The following is a 24,683-nucleotide window of genomic DNA, read 5'->3' as shown; positions in this document are numbered from 1 at the left end:
CTGCCTCAAGTAGTTACGGATGTAGTGTTGAATTGGTGCTGGATTGCTTTCAAACTGTCCCAACTTTGTGAGGATATCTCTAGATTTGAACATGGTCATGGTTTCTCTGACGGCATCTCTGAGGTTTTGACGGTTGCCTGTGTTCATGCTGATATCTTTCTGATATGCTTTTTCCAAATCAATGGACGCTTCACTTAGGAACACTTTCTCTTCTGGTGCTTTTGTTAGGAACCTGTCAAAGTAGAGATGGTATAGAGCAAGCAATGTTACAGTATGTGCTTCTAGGGACCTGTAGAGATGTTTTCCATTTAGGATTTGCGTTACGGTTGTTGGAGAATATAGTCCAGCTTCGACCCAAGCCTGGTCAATGCCGCTTCCTTCTGCCATATTGAAATTGAATTTGACTGCCATATTGAAATTAATTGTTTTTGAACTCCTTGGTATTGAAATTATGGGTATTATCATTAATTTGGACCTCATACTGTGTTCAGAATACCAGTTTTAATGGAATTTATATATTTTGGTGGCCATCTTGGATTTGACACCCTTAATCCGTTTTAAAAAATTAACAACCTATTTTTTCGAACATGTGACACCCCAAAGACAAGGAATCAAGTGGAATTTTGCTTTTAACAAAAAAAAAACACGACAGCCATTTTTAAGACATAGCAGCCTACACTAAGGTGGTAAATCAAAAGGCCATTGGTTTTCTCTGGTGGAGACAATGATCCTGGCAGATTGCTGCACCTTTGGTTCTCCAATTGTGATGCACTCTCAAAAATATATATATACTGTATACAAAGAGGCTGCTTTTCACACGAGGTACATTTTTATAAACTCTTATGGAGACACAAGTGCTGGAGCATTTCTGCAAGATCTCAACCACAAGGGTCAGGCCTTACTGAGAACCCAAACATGAATAGTGCACCTGGTGATGTACTGAGGAGGAAACCTTCCTATGTTAAGCATTGTGAAAGGTAATAAAACAAATGAAGATAAAGACACATGGACGACCTAGTTGCTCCGTGCTGTCTTTTGTGTCAGACGGCATAGCGGAGTGTGCCACGTCCTGATTTTGGATTCCACTTTCCTCCAACTTGTCCACAATCTCTCCCACCTGACTGCTTTTACTGCTGGAGTGAAGGAAATAGCAAAGAAAGGAAGAAGGAACATGAGAAAGTGGTGGGTTCAGCTCCGATTCTTAGCTGAACCTGAGAGCGTGTTTCTTTCTTGTTTGGCGACAAAAACATTTTCAAACAATTACTCACCACGACAAGCCAGTCGCTTGCCCTGTGAAACGGCATGGCTGGGATGCCACTTCAGCTGTAACTCCACTGTCACTGAGACAAAGAAGGAGAAATGTGGAGAAAAAACAACAGGTAGAGGTTCGGGGAAGGGGTGCAGGTAAAATGTTAGCTTTTGGTAAGGAGATGAAGCCAGGAAAGCTGGAACATTTTTTACATATTTTTACGAAAGAAACTCAACAACTAGAATTAGGTTTCCTCTTCATTTAAATGCACAGGAATACCTATTATTTATTATTCCTGGAGTTTTTATTTTTCTTCCGCCAGTTGTTCACTTTCGAAAATTTTAAAATTAATATTCTCAGCAACCGTTGGTCCAATTGACAGGAAATTTTTACCTAGTGATTGGCTAGACATGCAGAATGTTCTACTGCTAATTATGACGTCATAGGTCACGTGGTATGGGCGCCATCTTGGAAAACACCTTCAACTTTTCCCCTCTATATCTCCGAAATGGCCCAATGGAAAAAGTCATGGCATGAGTCATGGCCCATTCTAAATAACTCTGCAATGGGACCAAAAAACATGTTTATTTAGGATATTAAAAGTGCTAACGTTACAAAGTTTGAATTCGACAAATAGAACCTTTGATGCCAGGAACATGATATTTTTTACATCACCCTAGTGGAAAAAAAATTCAGAACATAAAATATTTCGATGACATTTGTCACATGGTTTGGCCACAATATTGTTTTTTGTGAAAAACACTAAAACCCCTTTTTCTCCACAACGGCTGAACAGATTGAGTCCAAACCTTGCACAAACAATCGCATACTCATGGTGAACAAAAAGTTCCCAAATGGTGACGTCGTACGTCACATCGTTTAGGAGTTATGACGTTTTTAAGCACAAAGTCAAAATCCTATCTCCTCCCTAATTTTTGAAGATATTGGGTGGAAACTTTATACAAACGTTCGACATGTGGGGAAGTTAAAACGTTACTTGGGAAGTTTCGATAAGTCACATGGTTTGGCTGAAATAAGTAATTGAATGGAAATCTTTAAAAACTTCTTTCTCTTGAACCGCTGCATTGATCGACTTGAACTTTCAATGTAATGTAGCTCTCATCAAGGGGAATACGTGTTTAAAATTTCAACATGATTGGTTGTACGGTCTGAAAGCTGGAAGTCGTTATTGTTGAAAGAAGAAGAAACGCAACTTTTTTTTCTCAGGCCATCGAACTGTTTGTGGCACTGCCATTTTGTGGATTTATTTCCTTTAAAAAGCATTTTCTCTGCAATAGTTGGACTGATTAACAGGAAATTTTCACCATGAGCGCCTCGGCCTGTAGGATATTTTAATGGTAAATTGTGACGCCACAGGTCACGTGGTACGGGCGCTATCTTGGAAAAACCCAAAAAAATTACACCTCTATATCTCCAAAGGTGCTGCACAGAAAGAATTGAGACATGTCTCATTGTAAATAACTCTCCATGCAGAAAAAGGTATGCGAATGATGATATCATAGGTGCCTCCATTATGACGTCATAATTCGACAAGTAAAAAACTTCATCCAATCAGGGTGAAATTTCTTGAACATCATCTATAAATTGATGCAGAAATTTTTACAGCGTGGCCCATCGGGCGAAGGCATCTAGAACAGCGTTTGTCCGTCTGTATGTATGTATGTATGTATGTATGTATGTCTCCTCAAATGTATACCAATCAGAGCTGAGGATATGGTCACATGACAGGGTGATGTGATTAAGTCTGATGTCAGACAGGTCTCATGTAGTCCTTGAGCCAACCGGCCATTTTTTGAAGTGAATGCTCCGGGGGGGGGGGGGGGGGGGGGGGGGGGGGGGAGTAATTCTCATTATGATTTTCCATTAGACCAATGTCTCAAGTGTCAGAAAAGGTGTGATGGACATCTGAGAACGGTAGCTTAGTGCCCGGATGGACGCCATCTTTGAAACCACCCAGCTCGAAAATGCCCATTTGGTGGGGTACATTGTTGCACGTGTATCTGGACTTCTATACTAGCTATCGATGTGCGGTTGACGACTAAATATACGTCCGATGTGTACCGTCTAAATAAAAAATAATATGAAGCATTTTGTTTTAGATTAATTATTATAAAAATCAATTATCGAAAAAAAATCATATATTTTTCAATATTTTATTATTAGACTTGTACTTTTTTTAGTGAAACAACACTGGTATGATTTTCCAAATTATGCATTGTGCTACACCGTTTATCTGTCTATAAAAATAACTCAAAAACTAAAACATATCATCCACCACGAGTGTACACAAAAAATATATGAAAAGGCATGCACTTTCCACAAACCGAAACTATGTCAGTTGGAATTTCCCGCCGATAATCAACCCACAGAACCCAGTGCCGAAAGTGACGTCAGTCTATTCTATATCTATATTCTATATTCTATATCTCAGTCTGAGATTTGTTGCGGTGACCTGATTAATTTCTGAGGGGGGGGGGGGGGGGGGGGTGGGTGGCTTAAGAACTAAAAGTGAACATGTTAGATGGCGCCACATACAACTCTATTATAGAGTTGTATTGTGGCGCCATCTAACATGTTCACTGACTTGGATGAGTATGTCTATGTAAGCTGGCGAGCTTTTCGGATATCGGAGTAATCTAACGTCAGTCTTTTTGTTCTTTCAGCTGAGATGGCCGGTGTCGAGGCGAAACGGGCGAAGATTGAACCTGAGTCCGGAACGTGCATCCTGTGCAGCAAGAAGTCGCCACTCTCTGAACTAAGCAAGGCAGCGGGCAACAGTTCTTGGAAGACATTGTGTGACGCAGCCGCAGTTAGAAACTTTTATCCAATTCTAAAGCTAGTCCAAGAAGGCGCAGTTGAACTTCCTAATATTCCAATATTATACCATAGGGCTTGTAGATCAGACTTCACTCACAAAAACCACCTAGCTACTTTGACCAATGCAGCTAGAAGTTCTTCAGTTGATACTGGCGATGCGGTGCGACGGCGATCATCACGGGAAGAGACAGGATCAACTTCAACGGTCTACGATGATAAATGCATTTTTTGCCAGCGTGCTTCAAAATTCATAAAAGGCAGTCGTACCCGTGAAACAGTTGTCTTGGCTGTTGAACTTCGAGCAGATAAGACAATAAGAGATGCTGCGACAGCTCGCAATGATGAGAGAGTTTTGGCATTGACTACACGAGATATGGTTGCAGCTGAGGCTCACTACCACTTCTCCTGCTATAGAAACTACACACGGCCCCAAAAACCTCAAGTAGAAACTGACATTGAAGATAATATCGAGAAAAAAGAAATGATACGATGTATATTCAATTTCATTCGCACTGACTTGTTCTTGAACCCGAGGATTGTTCCAATAGTTGATGTTGCAACAGATATCCTGTCTTCAGATACATTTTCAGTTGATGTTCGTGACTCCATCAAGAAGAATCTGCAGCGCACATTACAAAGAGAGTTTGGAGAATCGCTCATCTTCTTCAATGTGAAACACCGTGTATACTTGATGCCCGATAATCTGACAAAGCGAGAGATTGCTGCAGAGTGCGTAAACCTGAAAGCAGAAGTGAAAGCATTTGAACGAACGGACGGTGAAAGTAACATTGTGCGTGCAGCTACTTCACTGCGACACCAGATCAAAGATGCTCATTACAATGAACGTTGGCCGCCTCAGCCAGCAGAACTCACTTCAGATTACGTGAAGATACCAGATTCTCTTCGTGTATTTCTGCATACGTTGATTTGCGGGAGTGGGGGTAGCTCTGCGCGTGCCGACACACTGGTATGGTCGATGGCTCAAGATATCATCAATGCTGTACACCGGGGTACCATCAGAACATCGAAGCATGTCCTACTTCCGTGGGTCATGAAAACGCTCACCGGTAATACAGAGGTCATCAGAATATTGAATCGACTCGGGCACGGATGTTCGTACACAGTTCTGGAAGAAATCGAGACAGCGCTATGCATAGACAAATTAGCAAGTGTGGAGAAAGATACAGTACCACTTCCGTCACATGTGCACCCTTCGGTCCCGACTGTATTAGCATTCGATAACATCGACAGGCTAGAGGAATCGCTGAGTGGTGGCGGAACATCGCATCGCGTCAACGGTATCATCGTCCAACCGAAGTCGCAGTCGTGTTTGCCGCCCCAACCTCCATCGGCAGTATCCAAAGCAGATAAGAAGCGATCTATCCCGTCATCCAGCGATTTAGTTCCAATATACAGCGGTGGGAAACGAGAGGGCCCACCTGCAATCAAGCCTGCAGATCTTTCTGACACTCTTGCAGGCGCAACATCCCTTGCGCAGCGCCGAAATCACGTATGGATTATGACTCGCATGCTGGAACCATGCGACCAGACAATCAGTTCGTGGACTGGTTTCAACATCATGACTAGAGATCGTGTTCAGGTGACGGAAGATGTAGTTGGCTACCTGCCGACTATAAACGCGCCTGCCACAGATATGGCAACAGTGCAAGAAATCCTCAGAGAAGCTCTGAACATCATGTCATCACTTCAGCTTGAGCGTATACCGGTGGTGCTAGACCAGGCACTATTTGCTAAGGCGACCGAAATAGCATGGAAAGATGTCGATCGATATGGAAGAATCGTGCTCATGATGGGGAACTTCCATACCATCTGTAACTTCATGTCGAGCATTGGGAAAATGTTTGGAGATGCAGGCCTTCGGGATGTAGCTGTTGAGTCAGGAGTAATCGCTGAAGGTTCCATCAACAGGGTTCTGGAAGGCAAGCAATACAACCGTGCTGTGCGACTCCACAAGTTGATGTACGAGGCACTAATGCGCATCATTTGGAAGGGCTTCCAGGTGTGGATAGAAAGCAATCATCCTGACAAGGAACCCCAGATTCGAAGCACTGACCTCAAAATTCGCAGCATCAAGGAGGATGTTTGCCACGAGACTCTCGCTGCTGCTCTCGATGATGATTCATGTGTACAGAGCTTTGACATGTTCGCGAAATACCTACATTTTCTGCGAACCAAACATGGAGACCTGGCTCGCTTCTGGATGATGTATATTGATATGGTAGAGACCCTGCTGGGGTTGATTCGTGCGGATAGAGAAGGCGACTGGATGCTTCACTTGGCTTGTGTCAGAAGAGTGATCCCTTGGTGTTTCGCAATGAACAAGGTGAACTATGCTAGATATCTACCAGTGTACTATGCACAGATGACGCAACTCCACGAAACATGCCCCGAGTTGTACAGGCATTTCAATCAAGGCTACTTCTCCGTACAGCTTAGACCAGGGAATCCATTTGCCAGAATCGCTGTTGATCAGACAACAGAAGAAACAGTAAACAAAGATACGCAAACAGCTGGAGGAACACGAGGTTTTAGTCTTCGACAAGGGGCTGTGTCACGATACTATCTAACTGCAGAAAATCGGGCTACTGCACTGAGGCAACTACGAGAAACTATCCTTGTGAATGGCAGCGACACATCTCACGCCAAGCACCCTGACTTGTCTACTTCTCGCATCAAACGTGATGAGTCTGGCGTCACAGCTATCTGTGATCTACTGGAAAATGACTGGACCAATCCATTCGCCGATGATCCGTCATGTCTTCTCAGTATATCTACCGGAGCGGCTGCGAGGGAGGACGTTTCTAATGACCTACTCAACACCCTGCAAAAGGGGGAAGCGGCGTATCAAAGCTTCCAGAAACGTCTTGAAGAGGGAACAGGCTTTCATGATACATTGAACAAGCTAAACTTGAAGACCTTTGGTAAGATCAAGCAGAAAGTTGTGAAGGGCACAAACAAGGAGATCGTCCTGAGAGCTGACAGACAACTGTTTGCCACCATGATACTCATCGCCAAGACAAGGAACCTCGACATGCAACTTGTCCTTTGTCACCCACTAGGGCCGTTACCATGGTCTTTGGCAAACGTTGATGGGTCAATGAAAAAAACGAACAAAGCTGCACTTGCGAAACACATGGAAGGTCTTGTGGAACCAGCCGAGAACGTTGACAAGCGAAGTGCAACAATAATTGATGCGATGGCTCTCATACAAAAGATGCATGGCGAGAACGACACGTTCGAAGAACTATCTGACCGCATCCTTGCTGCAGCGCTTCACGCTGGTCAAGGCAGTGAGCGCATCGATGTTGTCTTTGACACATACACAGAAGAATCCATCAAAGCAGCTGAGCGTGTGAACCGCGGTTCAAATGAAGGCATCAGTTTCAGCGAGATCAGACCCGCACACAAAATCATGAACTGGCGGCGTCTCCTTGCTTGCAGCCAGACAAAGGAGAAACTGGTTGTGTTTCTGGCGGAGTCGTGGAAACATGAAACAAATCGCGAAAAGCTAGGCAACAGAACACTGTATGTCACCTGTGGTGAAAAATGTCTGGTACTGACCCGCGATAGGTGGAAGTTGGTGCAAGCACTCGAATGTAGCCACGAGGAAGCAGACACGCGTATGTTTCTCCACGCAAAGCACGCCGCTACCCACTACAAGACGATCATCTTAGTGGCAGATGACACCGACGTTCTGATCATCAGTCTTCATCTCAGCAGAACCATCGATAGTCAGCTCTTCATCAGACGAGGAACAACGGTTCGAGTCAGAATGATCGACGTTGGAAAGTTGGCTGCGGTATTGGGGTCTGGAGTTTGCAGTGCATTGCCAGGGCTTCATGCATGGAGCGGGTGTGACACTGTGAGTGCTCTGGCTAGCCAAGGAAAGATAAAGGCTTTGAAGCTTGTGCAAGCGAATGAGCTGTATCTTCAAGCATTCACAGATCTGGGATCTTCGTGGAATGTACCAACAGACGTCTTCAATAGCATTCAGGCCTTCACGTGTCAGCTGTACGCCAAGAACACGAAGATCGTCGGTGTTAATTCGCTCCGTTATCACATGTTCTGTGCAAAGAAGGGCCAGATCGAATCTGGACAATTGCCGCCTTGTGAAGACTCCTTGATGCAGCATACGCTTAGGGCCAACTATCAGGCGGCTATCTGGCGACGCAGCCTTGAAAACCTACCAGACGTCCCAACACCATCAGCAGGACATGGTTGGGAACTCGATGATGGCGGTTCGCTCACAATCCGATGGATGGCGGGTCTACCAGCTCCAGATGTCGTCTTGAATCTCATCTCATGCACATGCAGAAGGACGTGTCGACCGTCAGATTGCTCCTGCATACTGAATGGGTTGAAGTGCACTGTTGTGTGTAAGCTGCAGGGATGCTCCAACATGGTGCAGGATGATGCTATCGTGGCTCAGGATGCCAATGACTCTGATGGCGACTCTGATGATTAACTTTGTGTGCACTGTATATTGTATAGCATATGTTGTTCTCTATTATAATGCAGGCCAAATTGCCTGAAAATCTTTATAGACAGATAAACGGTTTAGCAAAATGTATAATTTGGAAGATCATACCGGTGTTATTTGACTAAAACATGACATGTTCAATGATACCTCCGCTTGCTTATTAGGAATATACATCGTATGGTGTTAAAATCAGCTCCATACGTCTTTCCAAACTCTAGTAATGAATAATTAATATAATTGGCGGCCATTTTGAAATCCAAGATGGCCACCAAAGTGCAGATTTCCTATGTAACAATTTCCGCCTGCTTATTAGATATCGTATGGTGTTAAAATCCTCTCCGTACGACATTCCTAACTTGCGTTATCGTCAGAATAGATAATGCCAGCCGCGGCCTAAGTCATTTTATGCCTCTTTACATTTATTTGTTGTAAACTCGTGGTGGATGATATGTTTTAGTTTTTGAGTTATTTTTATAGACAGATAAACGGTGTAGCACAATGCATAATTTGGAAAATCATACCAGTGTTGTTTCACTAAAAAAAGTACAAGTCTAATAATAAAATATTGAAAAATATATGATTTTTTTTCGATAATTGATTTTTATAATAATTAATCTAAAACAAAATGCTTCATATTATTTTTTATTTAGACGGTACACATCGGACGTATATTTAGTCGTCAACCGCACATCGATAGCTAGTATAGAAGTCCAGATACACGTGCAACAATGTACCCCACCAAATGGGCATTTTCGAGCTGGGTGGTTTCAAAGATGGCGTCCATCCGGGCACTAAGCTACCGTTCTCAGATGTCCATCACACCTTTTCTGACACTTGAGACATTGGTCTAATGGAAAATCATAATGAGAATTACTCCCCCCGCCGGAGCATTACTTTTGGTCTGGCTCAAGGACTAATGGGGATAGAGAACAACAGTGATACCCTGTTAGGTATTTTTACATCCCTACATGGAATGTAACAGTAACCCAGTAACACCCTGTTAGGTATTTTTAAATCCATACATACATGGAGTGTAACAGTTACCCAGTAACAACCTGTTTGGTATTTTTAAAATCTGTATGTGGAATGTAACAGTAACCCAGCAATACCCTGTTCGGTATTTTTTAATCCATACGTACATGGAGTGTAACAGTAACCCAGTAACACCCTGTTTGGTATTTTTAAATCTGTATGTGGAATGTAACAATAACCCAGCAACACCCTGTTCGGTATTTTTTAATCCATACATACGTGGAGTGTAACAGTAACCCAGTACCACCCTGTTTGGTATTTTTAAATCTGTATGTGGAATGTAACAGTAACTCAGTAACACCCTGTTTCATATTTTAAAATCCATACGTCCATGGAGTGTAACAGTAACCCAGTAACCCCCTGTTAGGTATTTTAAAATCTGTATGTGGAATGTAACAGTAACCCAGTAACACCCTGTTTCATATTTTTAAATCCATACGTCCATGGAGTGTAACAGTAACCCAGTAACCCCCTGTTAGGTATTTTTAAATCTGTATGTGGAATGTAACAGTAACCCAGTAACACCCTGTTTCATATTTTTTAATCCATACGTCCATGGAGTGTAACAGTAACCCAGTACCACCCTGTTTGGTATTTTTAAATCTGTATGTGGAATGTAACAGTAACCCAGTAACACCCTGTTTCATATTTTTAAATCCATACGTCCATGGAGTGTAACAGTAACCCAGTACCACCCTGTTTGGTATTTTTAAATCTGTATGTGGAATGTAACAGTAACCCAGTAACACCCTGTTTCATATTTTTAAATCCATACGTCCATGGAGTGTAACAGTAACCCAGTACCACCCTGTTTGGTATTTTAAAATCTGTATGTGGAATGTAACAGTAACCCAGTAACACCCTGTTTCATATTTTTTTAATCCATACGTCCATGGAGTGTAACAGTAACCCAGTAACACCCCGTTTGGTATTTTTAAATCTGTAAGTAGAGTGTAACAGTAACCCAGTAACGTGTCCCTTTCCCACCATACCATACCCATACCTGATGAGCATTTCCGCCAGGCTCTTCGCATCTGAAAAGGAAACATTAACCACACTTACTCGTGATACAACAACTCCACACAAGGAATGTGTCAAACACACCCACAAGGGGTAACATGGGGGCAAGGATCATAAGAGGAAAAAATGTTTCGGATTGCCATGTCTAACACATCTAAATGCCACACGAATGCACCACAAATATTAATTGTTTAAAGATCATCTTAGATTGTGGGGTGCAGGGAGGTGGGGGGGGGGGGGGGGAGTGGGGTGCGTTATGGGGGAGTCAGGGACTCACGTTACGGGGGGGGGGGGGGGGGGAATCCTGGTACCCGTGTTATGGTGGTAGATTGCTCATGTTATGGGGAAAGGTAACTCAAATTAGAAAAGGGACTCAAGCTGTTTGGAATTTTGGGGAGGGAGGAGGTAGATTGGCATTATATGGGATTGGGACTGTAACCTCTTAGACGTTTGAGTCTTTGTTGACGTCTCCTTCTGCGAAGCAAGACGACCAGGCCGAGGAGAAGTAGTGCTAACCCCAGCAGGCAGCACACGGACAGTAGAAGCCTGAGCTCTTGAGTCGGAGTCAAACCTCCCCGACTGACACGTACGGTGGCGAGCAGCAGCGGTGCAATTGTACCTGCGTGTGGCGCACAGTTACCACGTGACATTGGTTTATATTTTGTACACTGTACAGGAAGTTAGCGCTAAACACAGTGATGAGCTACATGCTTGAGTTATAAGGTTTGGGGTTGTTCGATTAAATAATCATCCGATTCAGAATTAAATTTTAGGAATTGGGCTATTTGGTTGAGGCACATGCAATGACTGGCCATCTATTTATTACGTAGACAAAAAAAATGGAAAAGCATTTCCCCAATGCCCCCTTACCCCCATTGTTGCTTCACCATCCTTCCTTTATCATCCTCCATTTTGTTATTTGGTTAATTTTAATTACTTAATAAAAAGATGACCTCTGACGAGTTTTTAATGAAAAGCACGACATAATAATAAATTGATTGATAAAGCATCCGAATAGTGAATAGGGGAATGACGTCACACTTGTGCTGAGTCGCTAACTGCAGCATTTGCAATGTTAAGGATGTTTCAAGGGCCTTGCGAGTCCATGGCACAAAAAGTGAATGACAAGATAAGGACAATTGGGAGGATGAATGTGTAAGAAAACAACGGTGAGGAATGAACGGTGAGGAAAACAAATGAATAACACGGCCCGAGGCCACGTGGTGAGAAATAGTGTAGCTTGAGGTGCCGAGCATTATCGAGCAGACATGGTGGAAATGGCTGTACATGCGGGTGAGTGTAAAAGTGATGGTGAAACTGACCGGTTAAAGATCAGGTGGTGGGGGGAGAGTGGCGAGGTTAACAGAATTTAGTGAAGGTGAGGACAACAGGATGAGAGTGGGAGGAGGTGAGGATGGCTGGGTGAGATTCGTACTCCCATCGAATGTCAACGTAGCGAACTCTCCCAGGTGCTCGGCACATCCAGCCACGTTGCACACTTGAACTTTGACCCCATACCATGTCCCTGCATCTAGTCCAGCAAGAAGAAGCGAATCGGGCGGACCCTGCAATCCTGTCCCCGGGTTCCAAGAGACGGACGCCGGACTACGTTTACCACTTCCACGGTTGTTTTCGCTCCACGCCCCCCCAGAGGACGGCGGACTTCCGGGTTCCCTCTTTGAAGTGTCGACCTGTGCCGAGTCGGTGGCCACCGCTCGATGGTGCTTGTTGGTTCCGGCTGGCGAATAGGAGATGGAGACCGAGGTGATGGGACAGCCGCCATCACGCCAGCCTCTCAAGCTGACACGTGCCATTGTGGAGTTAGACATGAGCACAACGTCTCCATCCTTCACAAAATGTGGCTCTAGTAGGTGAGAAAGATGAATAAAAACCAGAGAATATCGTTTGGAAAGATGATGGAAAATTTGAAGGAATCTGGAGATATCAGAAGTTAAAAAGTGGGCTGACATTCAATAACAGCGTTCACTAACATCATATCCTTCTGACTAAAGGGTGCTCACCCTGCCCATGGGTCTTCGCTTCGATAATCTCACTGATGGTGCCAGTACCCACGGCGTTTCGTGCTGCCAAAGTGAATTTATACCACGTGCCGCAGCGTAGCTTAGCAAGGAGCCATCGCCTCTGCCTTGGAGGGATGGAAAGCTCACGCCATTCTTCACTGTGGTCCTCCGAGTACTGCAGAACAAAACCTGCAAAATCCACCATGGCTTACAATGGTCATCTCCATGTAGCCAACATATTGTTATCCCAAATACATTTGCTTTCAATTCCATCACTTTGACTATTTTATTCTGATATCAGTTGCCATACCCTTCCTCCCAACCATGGTACACTGAATCTTGTGGTGAGGCAGTTGCCCTGAAACAACTTGCCTTCGCCACTTGGAAGGAAAATCCAACTGAAGGTAAACTCAGTTCCTTTCACAGAGCTCGGAACAAGTGTGTGTCTACCCTCAGGAAAGCCAGGAAGCACTATCTCTCCACTCTCAATCTATCTATCTCTATCTATCTATCTAATCTCTATCTATCTATCTATCTCTATATATCAAATATATCTATCTCTCTCTCTCTCACTCTCTCCACCTCACCCCCAGGAATACCTCTGGCTACGGCTTCCCCTTCGCTCCCACCTCTTGCTCATATGTGTGTTGTACCATCCACCAAACAGTGATGACTCCATCTACATCTCGCTGTCTGATAATATGGACCAACTTCTGTCTACTCATCCTTACTCTCTCTTCCTCATATGTGGTGATTTCAATTGTCACCATGCCAGTTGGCTGGGTGTGGGTACCTCTCTCACCAGCCATGGCTCCCCAGCAAAGGACTTCTGCGACTCACTGGGACTGACACAATCTGTCAATTTCCCGACCCGGATCTCAGTCAACGGAGCATCTTCTCTTCTGGACTTGGTTCTGACTAACTTCCCTGAAAATGTCTGCTGCTCTTCTTCTGCTCCAATCGGCTCATCTGATCATGTGCTTGTTAAAGTGGACATCTCTCTGACCATTCTCAGGGAGCCTCCTCAGCGTCGATGAGTCTGGCATTTCACTCAGGCCAACTGGCACGGTCTTCAAGCAGCCATCAATCATCTGGACTGGTCTCCCATCTCTACCACCTCTGACATCAACTCATCCTGGGAATTCTTCCAAAGTAAATTGCTCTCTCTCATGCACAGATTTATCCCATCTCGTCTTCAGTTGTCATACCCTTCCTCCCATCCATGGTACACGGATTCTTGTGGTGAGGCTGTTGCCCAGAAACAACTTGCCTTCGTCTCCTGGAAAGCAAATCCAACGGAAGGAAATCTCATTTCCTTTCACAAAGCCCGAAACAAGTGTGTGTCCACCCTCAGGAGAGCCAGGAAACAATATCTCTCCGTTCTCAAGACCGAACTCTCTTATCTGTCTCCCTCTTCCAAATCCTGGTGGCGTCTGGTCAAATCTGTTTCTGGTGTTTGTTCCCCCTCCATCCCCTCCCTTACCTCAAATGGCTACACAGCTGACTCCGCACGTGAAAAAGCTGAATGCCTCAACTCTGTGTTTGCCTCTAAATCTTGTGTCCCAAACCCATCCCTCTCTGTACCCACCGTACCCAGTCGTACCCAGCTGCTCCTGGACTCCGTGTCCTTTCCTCCTGACAAGGTGGAAAAGTTTCTGTCAACCCTCGACTCTGATTCTGCAACTGGACCTGAAGGCATCAGCCCACGGGTCCTAAAATCCTGTTCTTCCGCTCTTTCACTCCCTCTCTCTGTTCTCTTCACCCTCTCTTTTGCTCAAGGTCAACTGCCATCTGCTTGGAAATCAGCCAACAGCACCGCTTTGCACAAAAAGGTGCAAAAACAGATCCTAGCAACTACAGACCAATCAGCCTTCTCCCAATTATCAGCAAAGTAATGGTATCCATCATTGCTTCGGATGTCAAATCCTTCATCTTCTCCAATGGCTTGATCTCGGATCATCAATTTGGATTCAGACCAGGTCATTCTACTCTGGACATGTTGCTTCTGCTGTCTCAACAATGGATGGAGGTCCTCAACGCCAAACAGGAAATCAGAGCTGTCTCCCTTGACATATCACGTGCCTTCGATACGGTCTGGCACCCAGCTCTGCTCACCAAACTCTCCTCCTTTGGTATCCATGGAAACCTCCACACATGCTTGCCAACCTCCTCTCTGGTCGTAGGCAACATGTGGCCTTGAATGGATTTCTCTCATCTCCCCTGCCTGTTCTGGCTGGAGTTCCTCAAGGCAGTGTTCTGGGCCCTGTGCTCTTTCTAATCTTCATCAATGATCTCTCTGAATCTCTGGAAAATCCTCTCTATCTCTTTGCTGATGACTCCACTCTCTGCCGCTCCATTCCTCATCCCTCAGATCGGCAGTCTGCAGCCTCCTCACTTTCTGCAAACCTGGACAAAATCACAAACTGGTCAAACAAGTGGAACATGTCACCTGAGCTCCTCACCACATACAAAGCTTTCATCCGCAGCTCAATGAAATACTGCTCTCCCCTCTGGGCCGGTGCTCCTGCCTCACACCTAGCTCGGCTTCACGCTGTTGAAACCAAAGCTTTCAGAATCATTGGAATCTTCCATTATGAAGCGAACTCCAAGGGCCTTTCACCCTCTCACTACAGGCAGGTTGGTGGTGTTTCTGTCTTCTTCCAACTCCTCTCCGACCTAGTTACCCCTGCTCTGTCTGTGTTCTGTCCCCTAAATTTTCCTGCAGAATGCACAAGATCTGCCAGCAACTCTCTTCTGGTGAAACTGCCAAAATCAAGACTCTCTGCTCACCTTCACTGCTCTTTTCTCCTGCCTCTGGAACAAACTCCCTCACTCTCTTCAATCCCACTCCTCCCTCCAGGTCTTTAAAACAGCTGTTCACCACCATCTCTTATCTTCCCCCATCCAAAACCTTGATCTTTTCTACCCCCGTTAAAACATCCGAAATCCACCTCTTTAAATCTTCAACTTCTTCCCTGAAATTCCATAGTTGTGTCAATTTGTTTTTTTACCGTGTACCCCCTCACTCATCCCCCTCCCCCCCCCCCCACCGGCCCTCTCTCTTCCACAGATCTACCGATGTCCCTGTTCTCTATCGTTGTTGTGCTTGTGTGTTTTCCTCTCTCTCCCACTCCCTTTATTTTTTTTATTGTATGTTTTATGGGTCTGTGCCTATTCTCATGTGTCAGCTCTGACACACACGAGCCTTGACTCTGTGTACAAAATAATAAAATAAAATAAAAATATGCTCAGTTTCTTAAACTCGACAACATCATTTGTTATTCTTTCTAACAACATTTATTCCTCTTTGGAAATTGTCAAAAGGTCAAAGTTCACACACAAGTCAAAAGAACAGAGCAAATGGGAGAAAATGTTCAATAAACCCAAATGTATATAAACATCCCGTGATACATTTCATCCCGTTACAAGGTTTCCAAACATAATTTGAATGCACTTTAGTAAGGTAAGCTTAGTTTAGGGTTTAGCAACTCACTCAACCACAAAGTGAACGATTTCAACTGTCTGCCATCAACAGATGAAATTAGGGAACGTGGACACAGTCAAAGCTTTATACTCCCACCGTGTCCTCCATTTGAATCATAGAAACTGGAAACGATACTCTTACTTACACAAGAGGTGCTTCCTCAAGTAGAGCAATAGTACCACTGCACTTGGAAACCTTTGTTTCCCTGCATCCTGAAATGGGAATCATAATCTCATTCAACAGTCGGGCATGAGCATGATGGGCCAAATGGCCTCCTCTCAGGTCTAAGTTCCGACTGGTTTCCAATGTTGGTTCATGAGATAACCTGGTGTATTTTATGTCACCCAATCAAGGGAGGCGCAAAACTCCTTTACATGAGGGATCGATTCTCTGTATGCAGCTTCAACATGGGGACTGAAAATGCGTTTCTGCGCTTCTCTTGGACGAAATCGGCTGCAAATTTCAGAAGTAAATACTTTGTATGTCGAGGTAATATGTTCCAAATATCAGAAGTAAATACTTTGCATGTCGAGGTAATATGTTCCAAATTTCAGAAGTAAATGCTTTGTATGTTGACGTAATATGTTCCAAATATCAGAAGTAAATACTTTGCATGTCGAGGTAATATGTTCCAAATTTCAGAAGTAAATACTTTGCATGTCGAGGTAATATGTTCCAAATATCAGAAGTAAATACTTTGCATGTCGAGGTAATATGTTCCAAATTTCAGAAGTAAATGCTTTCCATGTTGAGGTAATCTATCTATAATTCCAGTAATCTCTGTACGTTTGTACGTTTGTTTGTTTGTCTGTGACCGCTGTTTCTCGACAACCACGGGTCCGATATACTTTTAACTTGCCAGGTATATTGCTGGGGACCCGAGGATGTGCCTTTTCAAGGTTTCATATTAATCGGACAATTACTTACCGAGCTATGTCCAAAAAACGATTCAACCAATCAGAGAGCAGCGAACTATCGCGTGTGCCGAACGTGGCGGACACACTCTGCCTCGGATGGCACATTTGAGAGCGTATTCATTTATTTCACGTTTGCAAACTATGTTGGCGCTATGTTGGCGTTAAACTATGTTTTAAAACTAATAACAACGAATTTGCGATTCATTCGCTTTCCTGCGCGTTTGTGCACGCGATGGCGATTTCTTTACCAAACTCCGGAAGCCGTTCGCTTTGGACCAAACCATTTCATGTAAATAGAGGGGGGGGATATAATTTTAGATATAGATATAGTACGGGCAATGCCCTAGTATGTTCCAAATATCAGAAGTAAATGCTTTGTATGTTGACGTAATATGTTCCAAATTTGAGAAGTAAATGCTTTGCATGTTGAGGTAATATGTTCCAAATATCAGAAGTAAATGCTTTGCATGTCGAGGTAATATGTTCCAAATTTCAGAAGTAAATGCTTTGTATGTCGAGGTAATATGTTCCAAATATCAGAAGTAAATACTTTGCATGTCGAGGTAATATGTTCCAAATTTCAGAAGTAAATGATTTGCATGTTGAGGTAATATGTTCCAAATATCAGAAGTAAATGCTTTGCATGTCGAGGTAATATGTTCCAAATTTCAGAAGTAAATGCTTTGTATGTTGACGTAATATGTTCCAAATTTGAGAAGTAAATACTTTACATGTCGAGGTAATATGTTCCAAATTTCAGAAGTAAATGCTTTGCATGTCGAGGTAATATGTTCCAAATTTCAGAAGTAAATGCTTTGTATGTTGACGTAATATGTTCCAAATTTGAGAAGTAAATACTTTACATGTCGAGGTAATATGTTCCAAATTTCAGAAGTAAATACTTTACATGTCGAGGTAATATGTTCCAAATTTCAGAAGTAAATGCTTTGTATGTTGACGTAATATGTTCCAAATTTGAGAAGTAAATACTTTGCATGTCGAGGTAATATGTTCCAAATTTCAGAAGTAAATGCTTTGCATGTTGAGGTAATATGTTCCAAATTTCAGAAGTAAATACTTTGTACGTTGAGGCAATATGTTCCAAATTTCAGAAGTAAATGCTTTGTATGTCGAGGTAATATGTTCCAAATTTCAGAAGTAAATACTTTGTACGTTGAGGTAATATGTTCCAAACTTCAGAAGTAAATACTTTGTACGTTGAGGCAATATGTTCCAAATTTGAGAAGTAAATACTTTGCATGTCGAGGTAATATGTTCCAAATTTCAGAAGTAAATGCTTTGTATGTTGAGGTAATATGTTCTAAATTTCAGAAGTAAATACTTTGCATGTCGAGGTAATGTGTTCCAAATTTCAGAAGTAAATGCTTTGCATGTCGAGGTAATATGTTCCAAATTTCAGAAGTAAATGCTTTGTATGTTGACGTAATATGTTCCAAATTTGAGAAATAAATACTTTGCATGTCGAGGTAATATGTTCCAAATTTCAGAAGTAAATGCTTTGCATGTCGAGGTAATATGTTCCAAATTTCAGAAGTAAATGCTTTGTATGTTGACGTAATATATTCCAAATTTGAGAAGTAAATACTTTGTACGTTGAGGCAATATGTTCCAAATTTGAGAAGTAAATACTTTGTATGTTGACGTAATATATTCCAAATTTGAGAAGTAAATACTTTGCATGTCGAGGTAATATGTTCCAAATTTCAGAAGTAAATGCTTTGCATGTTGAGGTAATATGTTCCAAATTTCAGAAGTAAATACTTTGTCTGTTGAGGCAATATGTTCCAAATTTGAGAAGTAAATACTTTGTACGTTGAGGCAATATGTTCCAAATTTCAGAAGTAAATACTTTGTACGTTGAGGCAATATGTTCCAAATTTCAGAAGTAAATACTTTGTATGTCGAGGTAATATGTTCCAAATTTCAGAAGTAAATGCTTTGTATGTCGAGGTAATATGTTCCAAATTTCAGAAGTAAATACTTTGTACGTTGAGGCAATATGTTCCAAATTTGAGAAGTAAATACTTTGTACATTGAGGCAATATGTTCCAAATTTGAGAAGTAAATACTTTGTACGTTGAGGCAATATGTTCCAAATTTCAGAAGTAAATACTTTGTACGTTGAGGCAATATGTTCCAAATTTGAGAAGTAAATAATTTGCATGTCGAGGTAATATGTTCCAAATTTCAGAAGTAAATGCTTTGTATGTTGAGGTAATATGTTCCAAATTTCAGAAGTAAATACTTTGCATGTCGAGGTAATATGTTCCAAATTTCAGAAGTAAATGCTTTGCATGTCGAGGTAATATGTTCCAAATTTCAGAAGTAAATGCTTTGTATGTTGACGTAATATGTTCCAAATTTGAGAAGTAAATACTTTGTATGTTGAGGTAATATGTTCCAAATTTCAGAAGTAAATACGTGGTACGTTGAGGCAATATGTTCCAAATTTCAGAAGTAAATGCTTTGTATGTTGAGGTAATATGTTCCAAATTTCAGAAGTAAATACTTTGTACGTTGAGGCAATATGTTCCAAATTTCAGAAGTAAATGCTTTGTATGTTGACGTAATATGTTCCAAATTTCAGAAGTAAATACTTTGAATGTTGAGGTAATATGTTACAAATTTCAGAAGTAAATGCTTTGCATGTTGAGGTAATATGTTCCAAATTTCAGAAGTAAATACTTTGTATGTCGAGGTAATATGTTCCAAATTTCAGAAGTAAATACTTTGCATGTCGGGGTAATATGTTACAAATTTCAGAAGTAAATGCCTTGCATGTTTTTTTTTTTGTTTTTTTTTGTATACAAGATCGAGGCTCGTGAAAGAGCGAACATTAATCACACAGAAAGACAAACAGACACACAAAACAAATAACATCGGGAGCGGTAAACAAGATGGGGAGAGAGGGGGAAGGACACAAACACAACATTTGAGAGCAGGGACCGAGAGACATGGAGACATCGAGAGAACTGTGGGAGGGAGAGGGCTTTGGGGGGGAGGCATGGGAAGGGGGGGGGGGGGGTGGGAGAGGTATAAAACATATGGACACTGCCAAGACTTCCAGGAAAGAAGTTGGAATTTCAAACAAGGTGGATCTGGGGTGAATTAGTGGGGGTAGAAAAGATCAAGGTTTTGGATGGGGGAAGATAAGAGATGGTGGTGAACAGCTGTTTTGAAGACCTGGAGGGAGGCGTGTGATTGAAGTGAGTGTGGGAGTTTGTTCCAGAGGCGGGAGAAAAGAGGAATGAAAGAGTGAAGGTGAGCAGAGAGCCGAGATTTCGGCAGTTTAACCATCAGAGGGTGGCTGGCAGATCTTGTGCGACCTGTAGGAATATTTGGGGGACAGAGCACAGAGAGAGCTGGGGGAGCAAGGCCGGAGAGGAGTCGGTAGAAGACAGAAAGACCACCTACCTGCCTGCGGTGAGTGAGTGAAAGGCCCTCAGAGATAGCTTCATCACGGGAGATTCCAATGATTCTGAAAGCTTTGGATTCAACAGCGTGAAGCCGAGCCAGGTGTGAAGCAGGAGCACCAGCCCATAGGGGAGAACAGTATTCCATTGAGCTGCGGATGAAAGCCTTGTCTGTGGTGAGGAGCTCAGGTGTGCCTAGGAAGGACTTCGCACGACGGAGGATGCCCAGTCGGCGACTGGCTTTGGAGGCCAGCTTGGAAATGTGGTTTTCCCAAGAAAGATCAGGGCAGATGGTGAGACCCAAAAGCTTGAGCGACAGAACTTCTTGGAGAGGATTGTTGAGAAAGTAGATGGGAGGGTTGTCCAGTCGATCTTTTCGGAGAGACATAGTAAGAGTGTGAGATTTGTCAGGATTGAAAGACATGTTCCACATGTTTGACCAGTCTGTGATTTTGTCCAGGTCTTCAGAGAGTGAGGAGGCTGCAGACTGCCGATCTGAGGGAAGAGGCATGGAGCGGCAGAGAGTGGAGTCATCAGCAAAGAGATACAGAGGATTTTCCAGAGAGTCGGAGAGATCATTGATAAAGACCAGAAAAAGCACAGGGCCCAGCACACTGCCTTGGGGAACTCCAGCCTGAACGGGAAGGGGAGATGAGAGAAATCCATTCAGGGCCACACGTTGACTACGACCAGAGAGGAAGTCCGCAAGCCATGCATGGAGATTTCCATGGATACCATAGGAGGAGAGTTTGGTGAGCAGAGCTGGGTGCCAGACCGTATCGAAGGCACGTGATATGTCAAGGGAGACAGCTCTGATTTCCTGTTTGGCATTGAGGACCTCCATCCATTGTTGAGACAGCAGAAGCAGCATGTCCAGAGTAGAATGACCTGGTCTGAAACCAAATTGATGATCAGAGATCAAGCCATTGGAGAAGAGGAAAGATTTCATATCCGAAGCAATGATGGATTCCATGACTTTGCTGATAATTGGGAGCAGGCTGATTGGTCTGTAGTTGCAAGGATCTGTTTTTGCACCTTTTTTGTGTAAAGCGGTAATGTTTGCTGATTTCCAGGATGCTGGCAGATGACCTTGAGCAAAGGATAGGGTGAAAAGAACAGAGAGAGGGTGAGATAGAGCGGCAGAGCAGGATTTTAGGACCCGTGGGCTGATGCCATCTGGTCCAGTTGCAGAATCAGAGTCGAGGTTTGACAAAAACTCCTCCACCTTGTCAGGAGAGAAGGTCACAGAGTCCAGGAGCAGTTTGGTTCGACTGGGAAAGGTGGGAACAGAGAGAGATGGGTTTGGGACTAAGGATTTTGAGGCAAACACAGAGTTGAGGCATTCGGCTTTGTCACGTGCGATGTCAACTGTGTGGCCATTTGAGGTAAGGGAGGGGATGGAGGGGGAACAAACACCAGAAACGGATTTGACCAGACGCCACCAGGATTTGGAGGAAGGAGACAGGTTTGAGAGTTCATTCTTGAGTGAGGAGAGATAGTGCTTCCTGGCACTCCTGAGGGTAGACACACACTTGTTCCGAGCTTGGTGGAAGGAACTGAGATTTCCTTCAGTTGGATTAGCCTTCCAAGAGGCAAAGGCAAGTTGTTTCAGGGCAACTGCCTCACCACAAGATTCAGTGTACCATGGACGGGAGGAAGGGTAAGACAACTGAAGGCGAGATGGGATAAATCTGTGCATGAGAGAGATCAGTTTGCTTTGGAAGAATTCCCAGGAAGAATTGATGTCAGAGGCAGTGGAGATGGGAGACCAATCCAGACGATTGATGGCTGCTTGAAGACCGTCCCAGTCGGCCTGAGTGAAATCCCAGACTCGTCGACGCTGAGGAGGCTCTCTGAGAATGGCCAGAGAGATGTCCACTTTGACAAGCACATGATCAGAAGAACCGATTGGAGCAGAAGAAGAGCAGCAGACATTAGCAGGGAAGTTAGTCATAACCAAGTCTAGAAGAGAAGATACTCCATTGGCTGAGATCCGGGTCGGGAAATTGACAGATTGTGTCAATCCCAGTGAGTCACAGAAGTCCTTTGCTGAGGTGCCATGACTGGTGAGAGAGGAACCCACACCCAACCAGGTGGCATGATGACAATTGAAGTCACCACATATGAGGAAGAGAGAGTTGGGATGAGTGGATAGAAGTTGGTCCATGTTGTCAGACAGTGAAATGTAGATGGAGTCATCACTGTTTGGGGGACGGTACAGAACACATATGAACAAAAGGTGGGAGCGGAGAGGAAGCCGTAGCCAGAGGTACTCCTGGGGGTGAGGAGGAGAGAGGGCAGTGCAAGGAGAGTGAGGAAGAGAGTTTTTGATAAAGATAGCCACCCCACCACCAGGCCGAGGCTCAGGTCTATCATACCGGAGGAGGGAGTAACCAGGAAGAGATATTAAGGAATCAGAGACATCTTGAAGGAGGAAAGTCTCTGTTAAGCAGATCAAGTCTGGATTGTCAGAAGCAACCTGTATGGAGAGATCAGTCAGGTTTGAGCGAAGGCCCCGGATGTTTGAGGTCCATACCGTTAATGAAGAGAGAGGGGGAGCATCGGGTACAGGACAGGGGAGGGGAGGAGTAGGGTAAGATGAAGGATGAGAGGGGGAGGTAGGGAGAGCAGTTGTTAGTGTGTCAGCGATTGCAGAAGAGTTCCAAGAAAGGGAAGGATGAGGAGGATGAAAGGTTTGAAGGTGAAGGGATGAGGCACAGAGAGGGGTTGTTTGAGGGAGGGCAGAGGAAAGAAGAAGGTTGGGGGGGGGGGGGTGGAGGTATGAGATAGAAGGGAGATGAAGTGGGGAGGAGGCAGCTTTGAGGAGGAGGGGGGAGGAGGGAGAATTGGAGAGGAATGGTATGGGGGGAGATTTGAATGGGAGGGGTTGGGGGGAGTTTTGAAGGGGAGGAGTGAGGGGGGAGTTTAGGAGGGGAAGGGCAAGGGGGGAGTTCAGGAGTGGAAGGGCAAGGGGGGAGTTCAGGAGCGGAGGGGTAGGGGGGGAGTTTAAGAGTGGCGGGGCAAGGGGGGAGTTTAGGAGTGTAGGTGCAAGGGGAGGGATTTGGATGGGAGGGGCAAGAGGGGAGTTTAGAAAGTGGATGATTAATGAAAGATGAACATTGAAAACAAATTGGGTTTGTTGTGATTTTCAAGTTAGCAATCCGGTTCAGAATGATGGAGGAGGGATGGAATGAATGTGAATTTAGACCATGTAGTGAGGGAGACGTATAAGATATTGAATTTCTTTTTTTTGAGGTGGAATGAGTTGGAGAGGAAATTGAGAAAAGCCTTTTAAATAGGAAGAAAAACAGCGTGTTGTAAAATACCACTGAGTAAAACACTGAAGGGGAAAGGTTATACATATTTAAATAATATTTAAACAGAACCGTGAACAATCTTATGTGCACAAAAATACCAACGGGGGGAGAGCCGAGAGGGACCACCACGAGTCACGTGAAATGTTGAGGTAATATGTTCCAAATTTCAGAAGTAAATACTTTGTATGTCGAGGTAATATGTTCCAAATTTCAGAAGTAAATACTTTGTATGTCGAGGTAATATGTTCCCAATTTCAGAAGTAAATACTTTGTACGTTGAGGCAATATGTTCCAAATTTCAGAAGTAAATACTTTTACAGAAGTAAAATCTCACACTCTTACGATGTCTCTCCGAAAAGACCGACTGGAAAACCCTCCCATCCACTTTCTGAATAATCCTCTCCAAGAAGTTCTGTCACTCAAGCTTTTGGGTCTCACTATTTGCCATGATCTTTCCTGGGAAAACCACATTTCAAATCTGGCCTCCAAAGCCAGTCGCCGACTGGGCATCCTCCGTCGTGCGAAGTCCTTCCTTGGCACACCTGAGCTCCTCACCACATACAAGGCTTTCATCCGCAGCTCTATGGAATACTGCTCTCCCCTCTGGTCTGGTGCTCCTGCCTCACACCTAGCCCGTCTTCACGCTGTTGAAACCAAAGCGTTCAGAATCATTGGAATCTCCCGCGATGAAGCTAACTCCAAGGGCCTTTCACTCACTCACTCACCGCAGGCAGGTTGGTGGTCTTTCCGTCTTCTACCGACTCCTCTCTGGCCTTGCCCCCCCAGCCCTCTCTGGGCTCTGTCCCCCAAATATTCCTACAGGTCGCACAAGATCTGCCTGAAACCCTCTTGTGGTTAAACTGCCAAAAT

General features: G+C 43.9%; 1 protein-coding gene across 1 annotated transcript in view; it reads right to left on the bottom strand.

Annotated features, from left to right (window-relative positions):
* LOC137439289 (cell adhesion molecule DSCAM) overlaps positions 1–24,683 on the bottom strand; it is a 214,620-nt gene that overhangs the window by 17,505 nt on the left and 172,432 nt on the right. The window contains exons 26-31 of the mRNA XM_078768014.1: positions 12,662–12,850; positions 12,076–12,504; positions 11,080–11,259; positions 10,624–10,654; positions 1,269–1,340; positions 1,015–1,133 (exon numbers count right to left, since the gene is read on the bottom strand). Coding sequence (XP_078624140.1) covers positions 1,015–1,133; positions 1,269–1,340; positions 10,624–10,654; positions 11,080–11,259; positions 12,076–12,504; positions 12,662–12,850 — 1,020 coding nt within the window. The remainder of the gene's footprint in view (positions 1–1,014; positions 1,134–1,268; positions 1,341–10,623; positions 10,655–11,079; positions 11,260–12,075; positions 12,505–12,661; positions 12,851–24,683) is intronic.

This window comes from Myxine glutinosa, chromosome 14, assembly GCF_964187855.1.
Source record: "Myxine glutinosa chromosome 14, kmMyxGlut1.1, whole genome shotgun sequence".
In the NCBI taxonomy this organism is placed as follows: domain Eukaryota; kingdom Metazoa; phylum Chordata; class Myxini; order Myxiniformes; family Myxinidae; genus Myxine; species Myxine glutinosa.
This window is presented reverse-complemented; position numbering and strand designations above follow the sequence as displayed.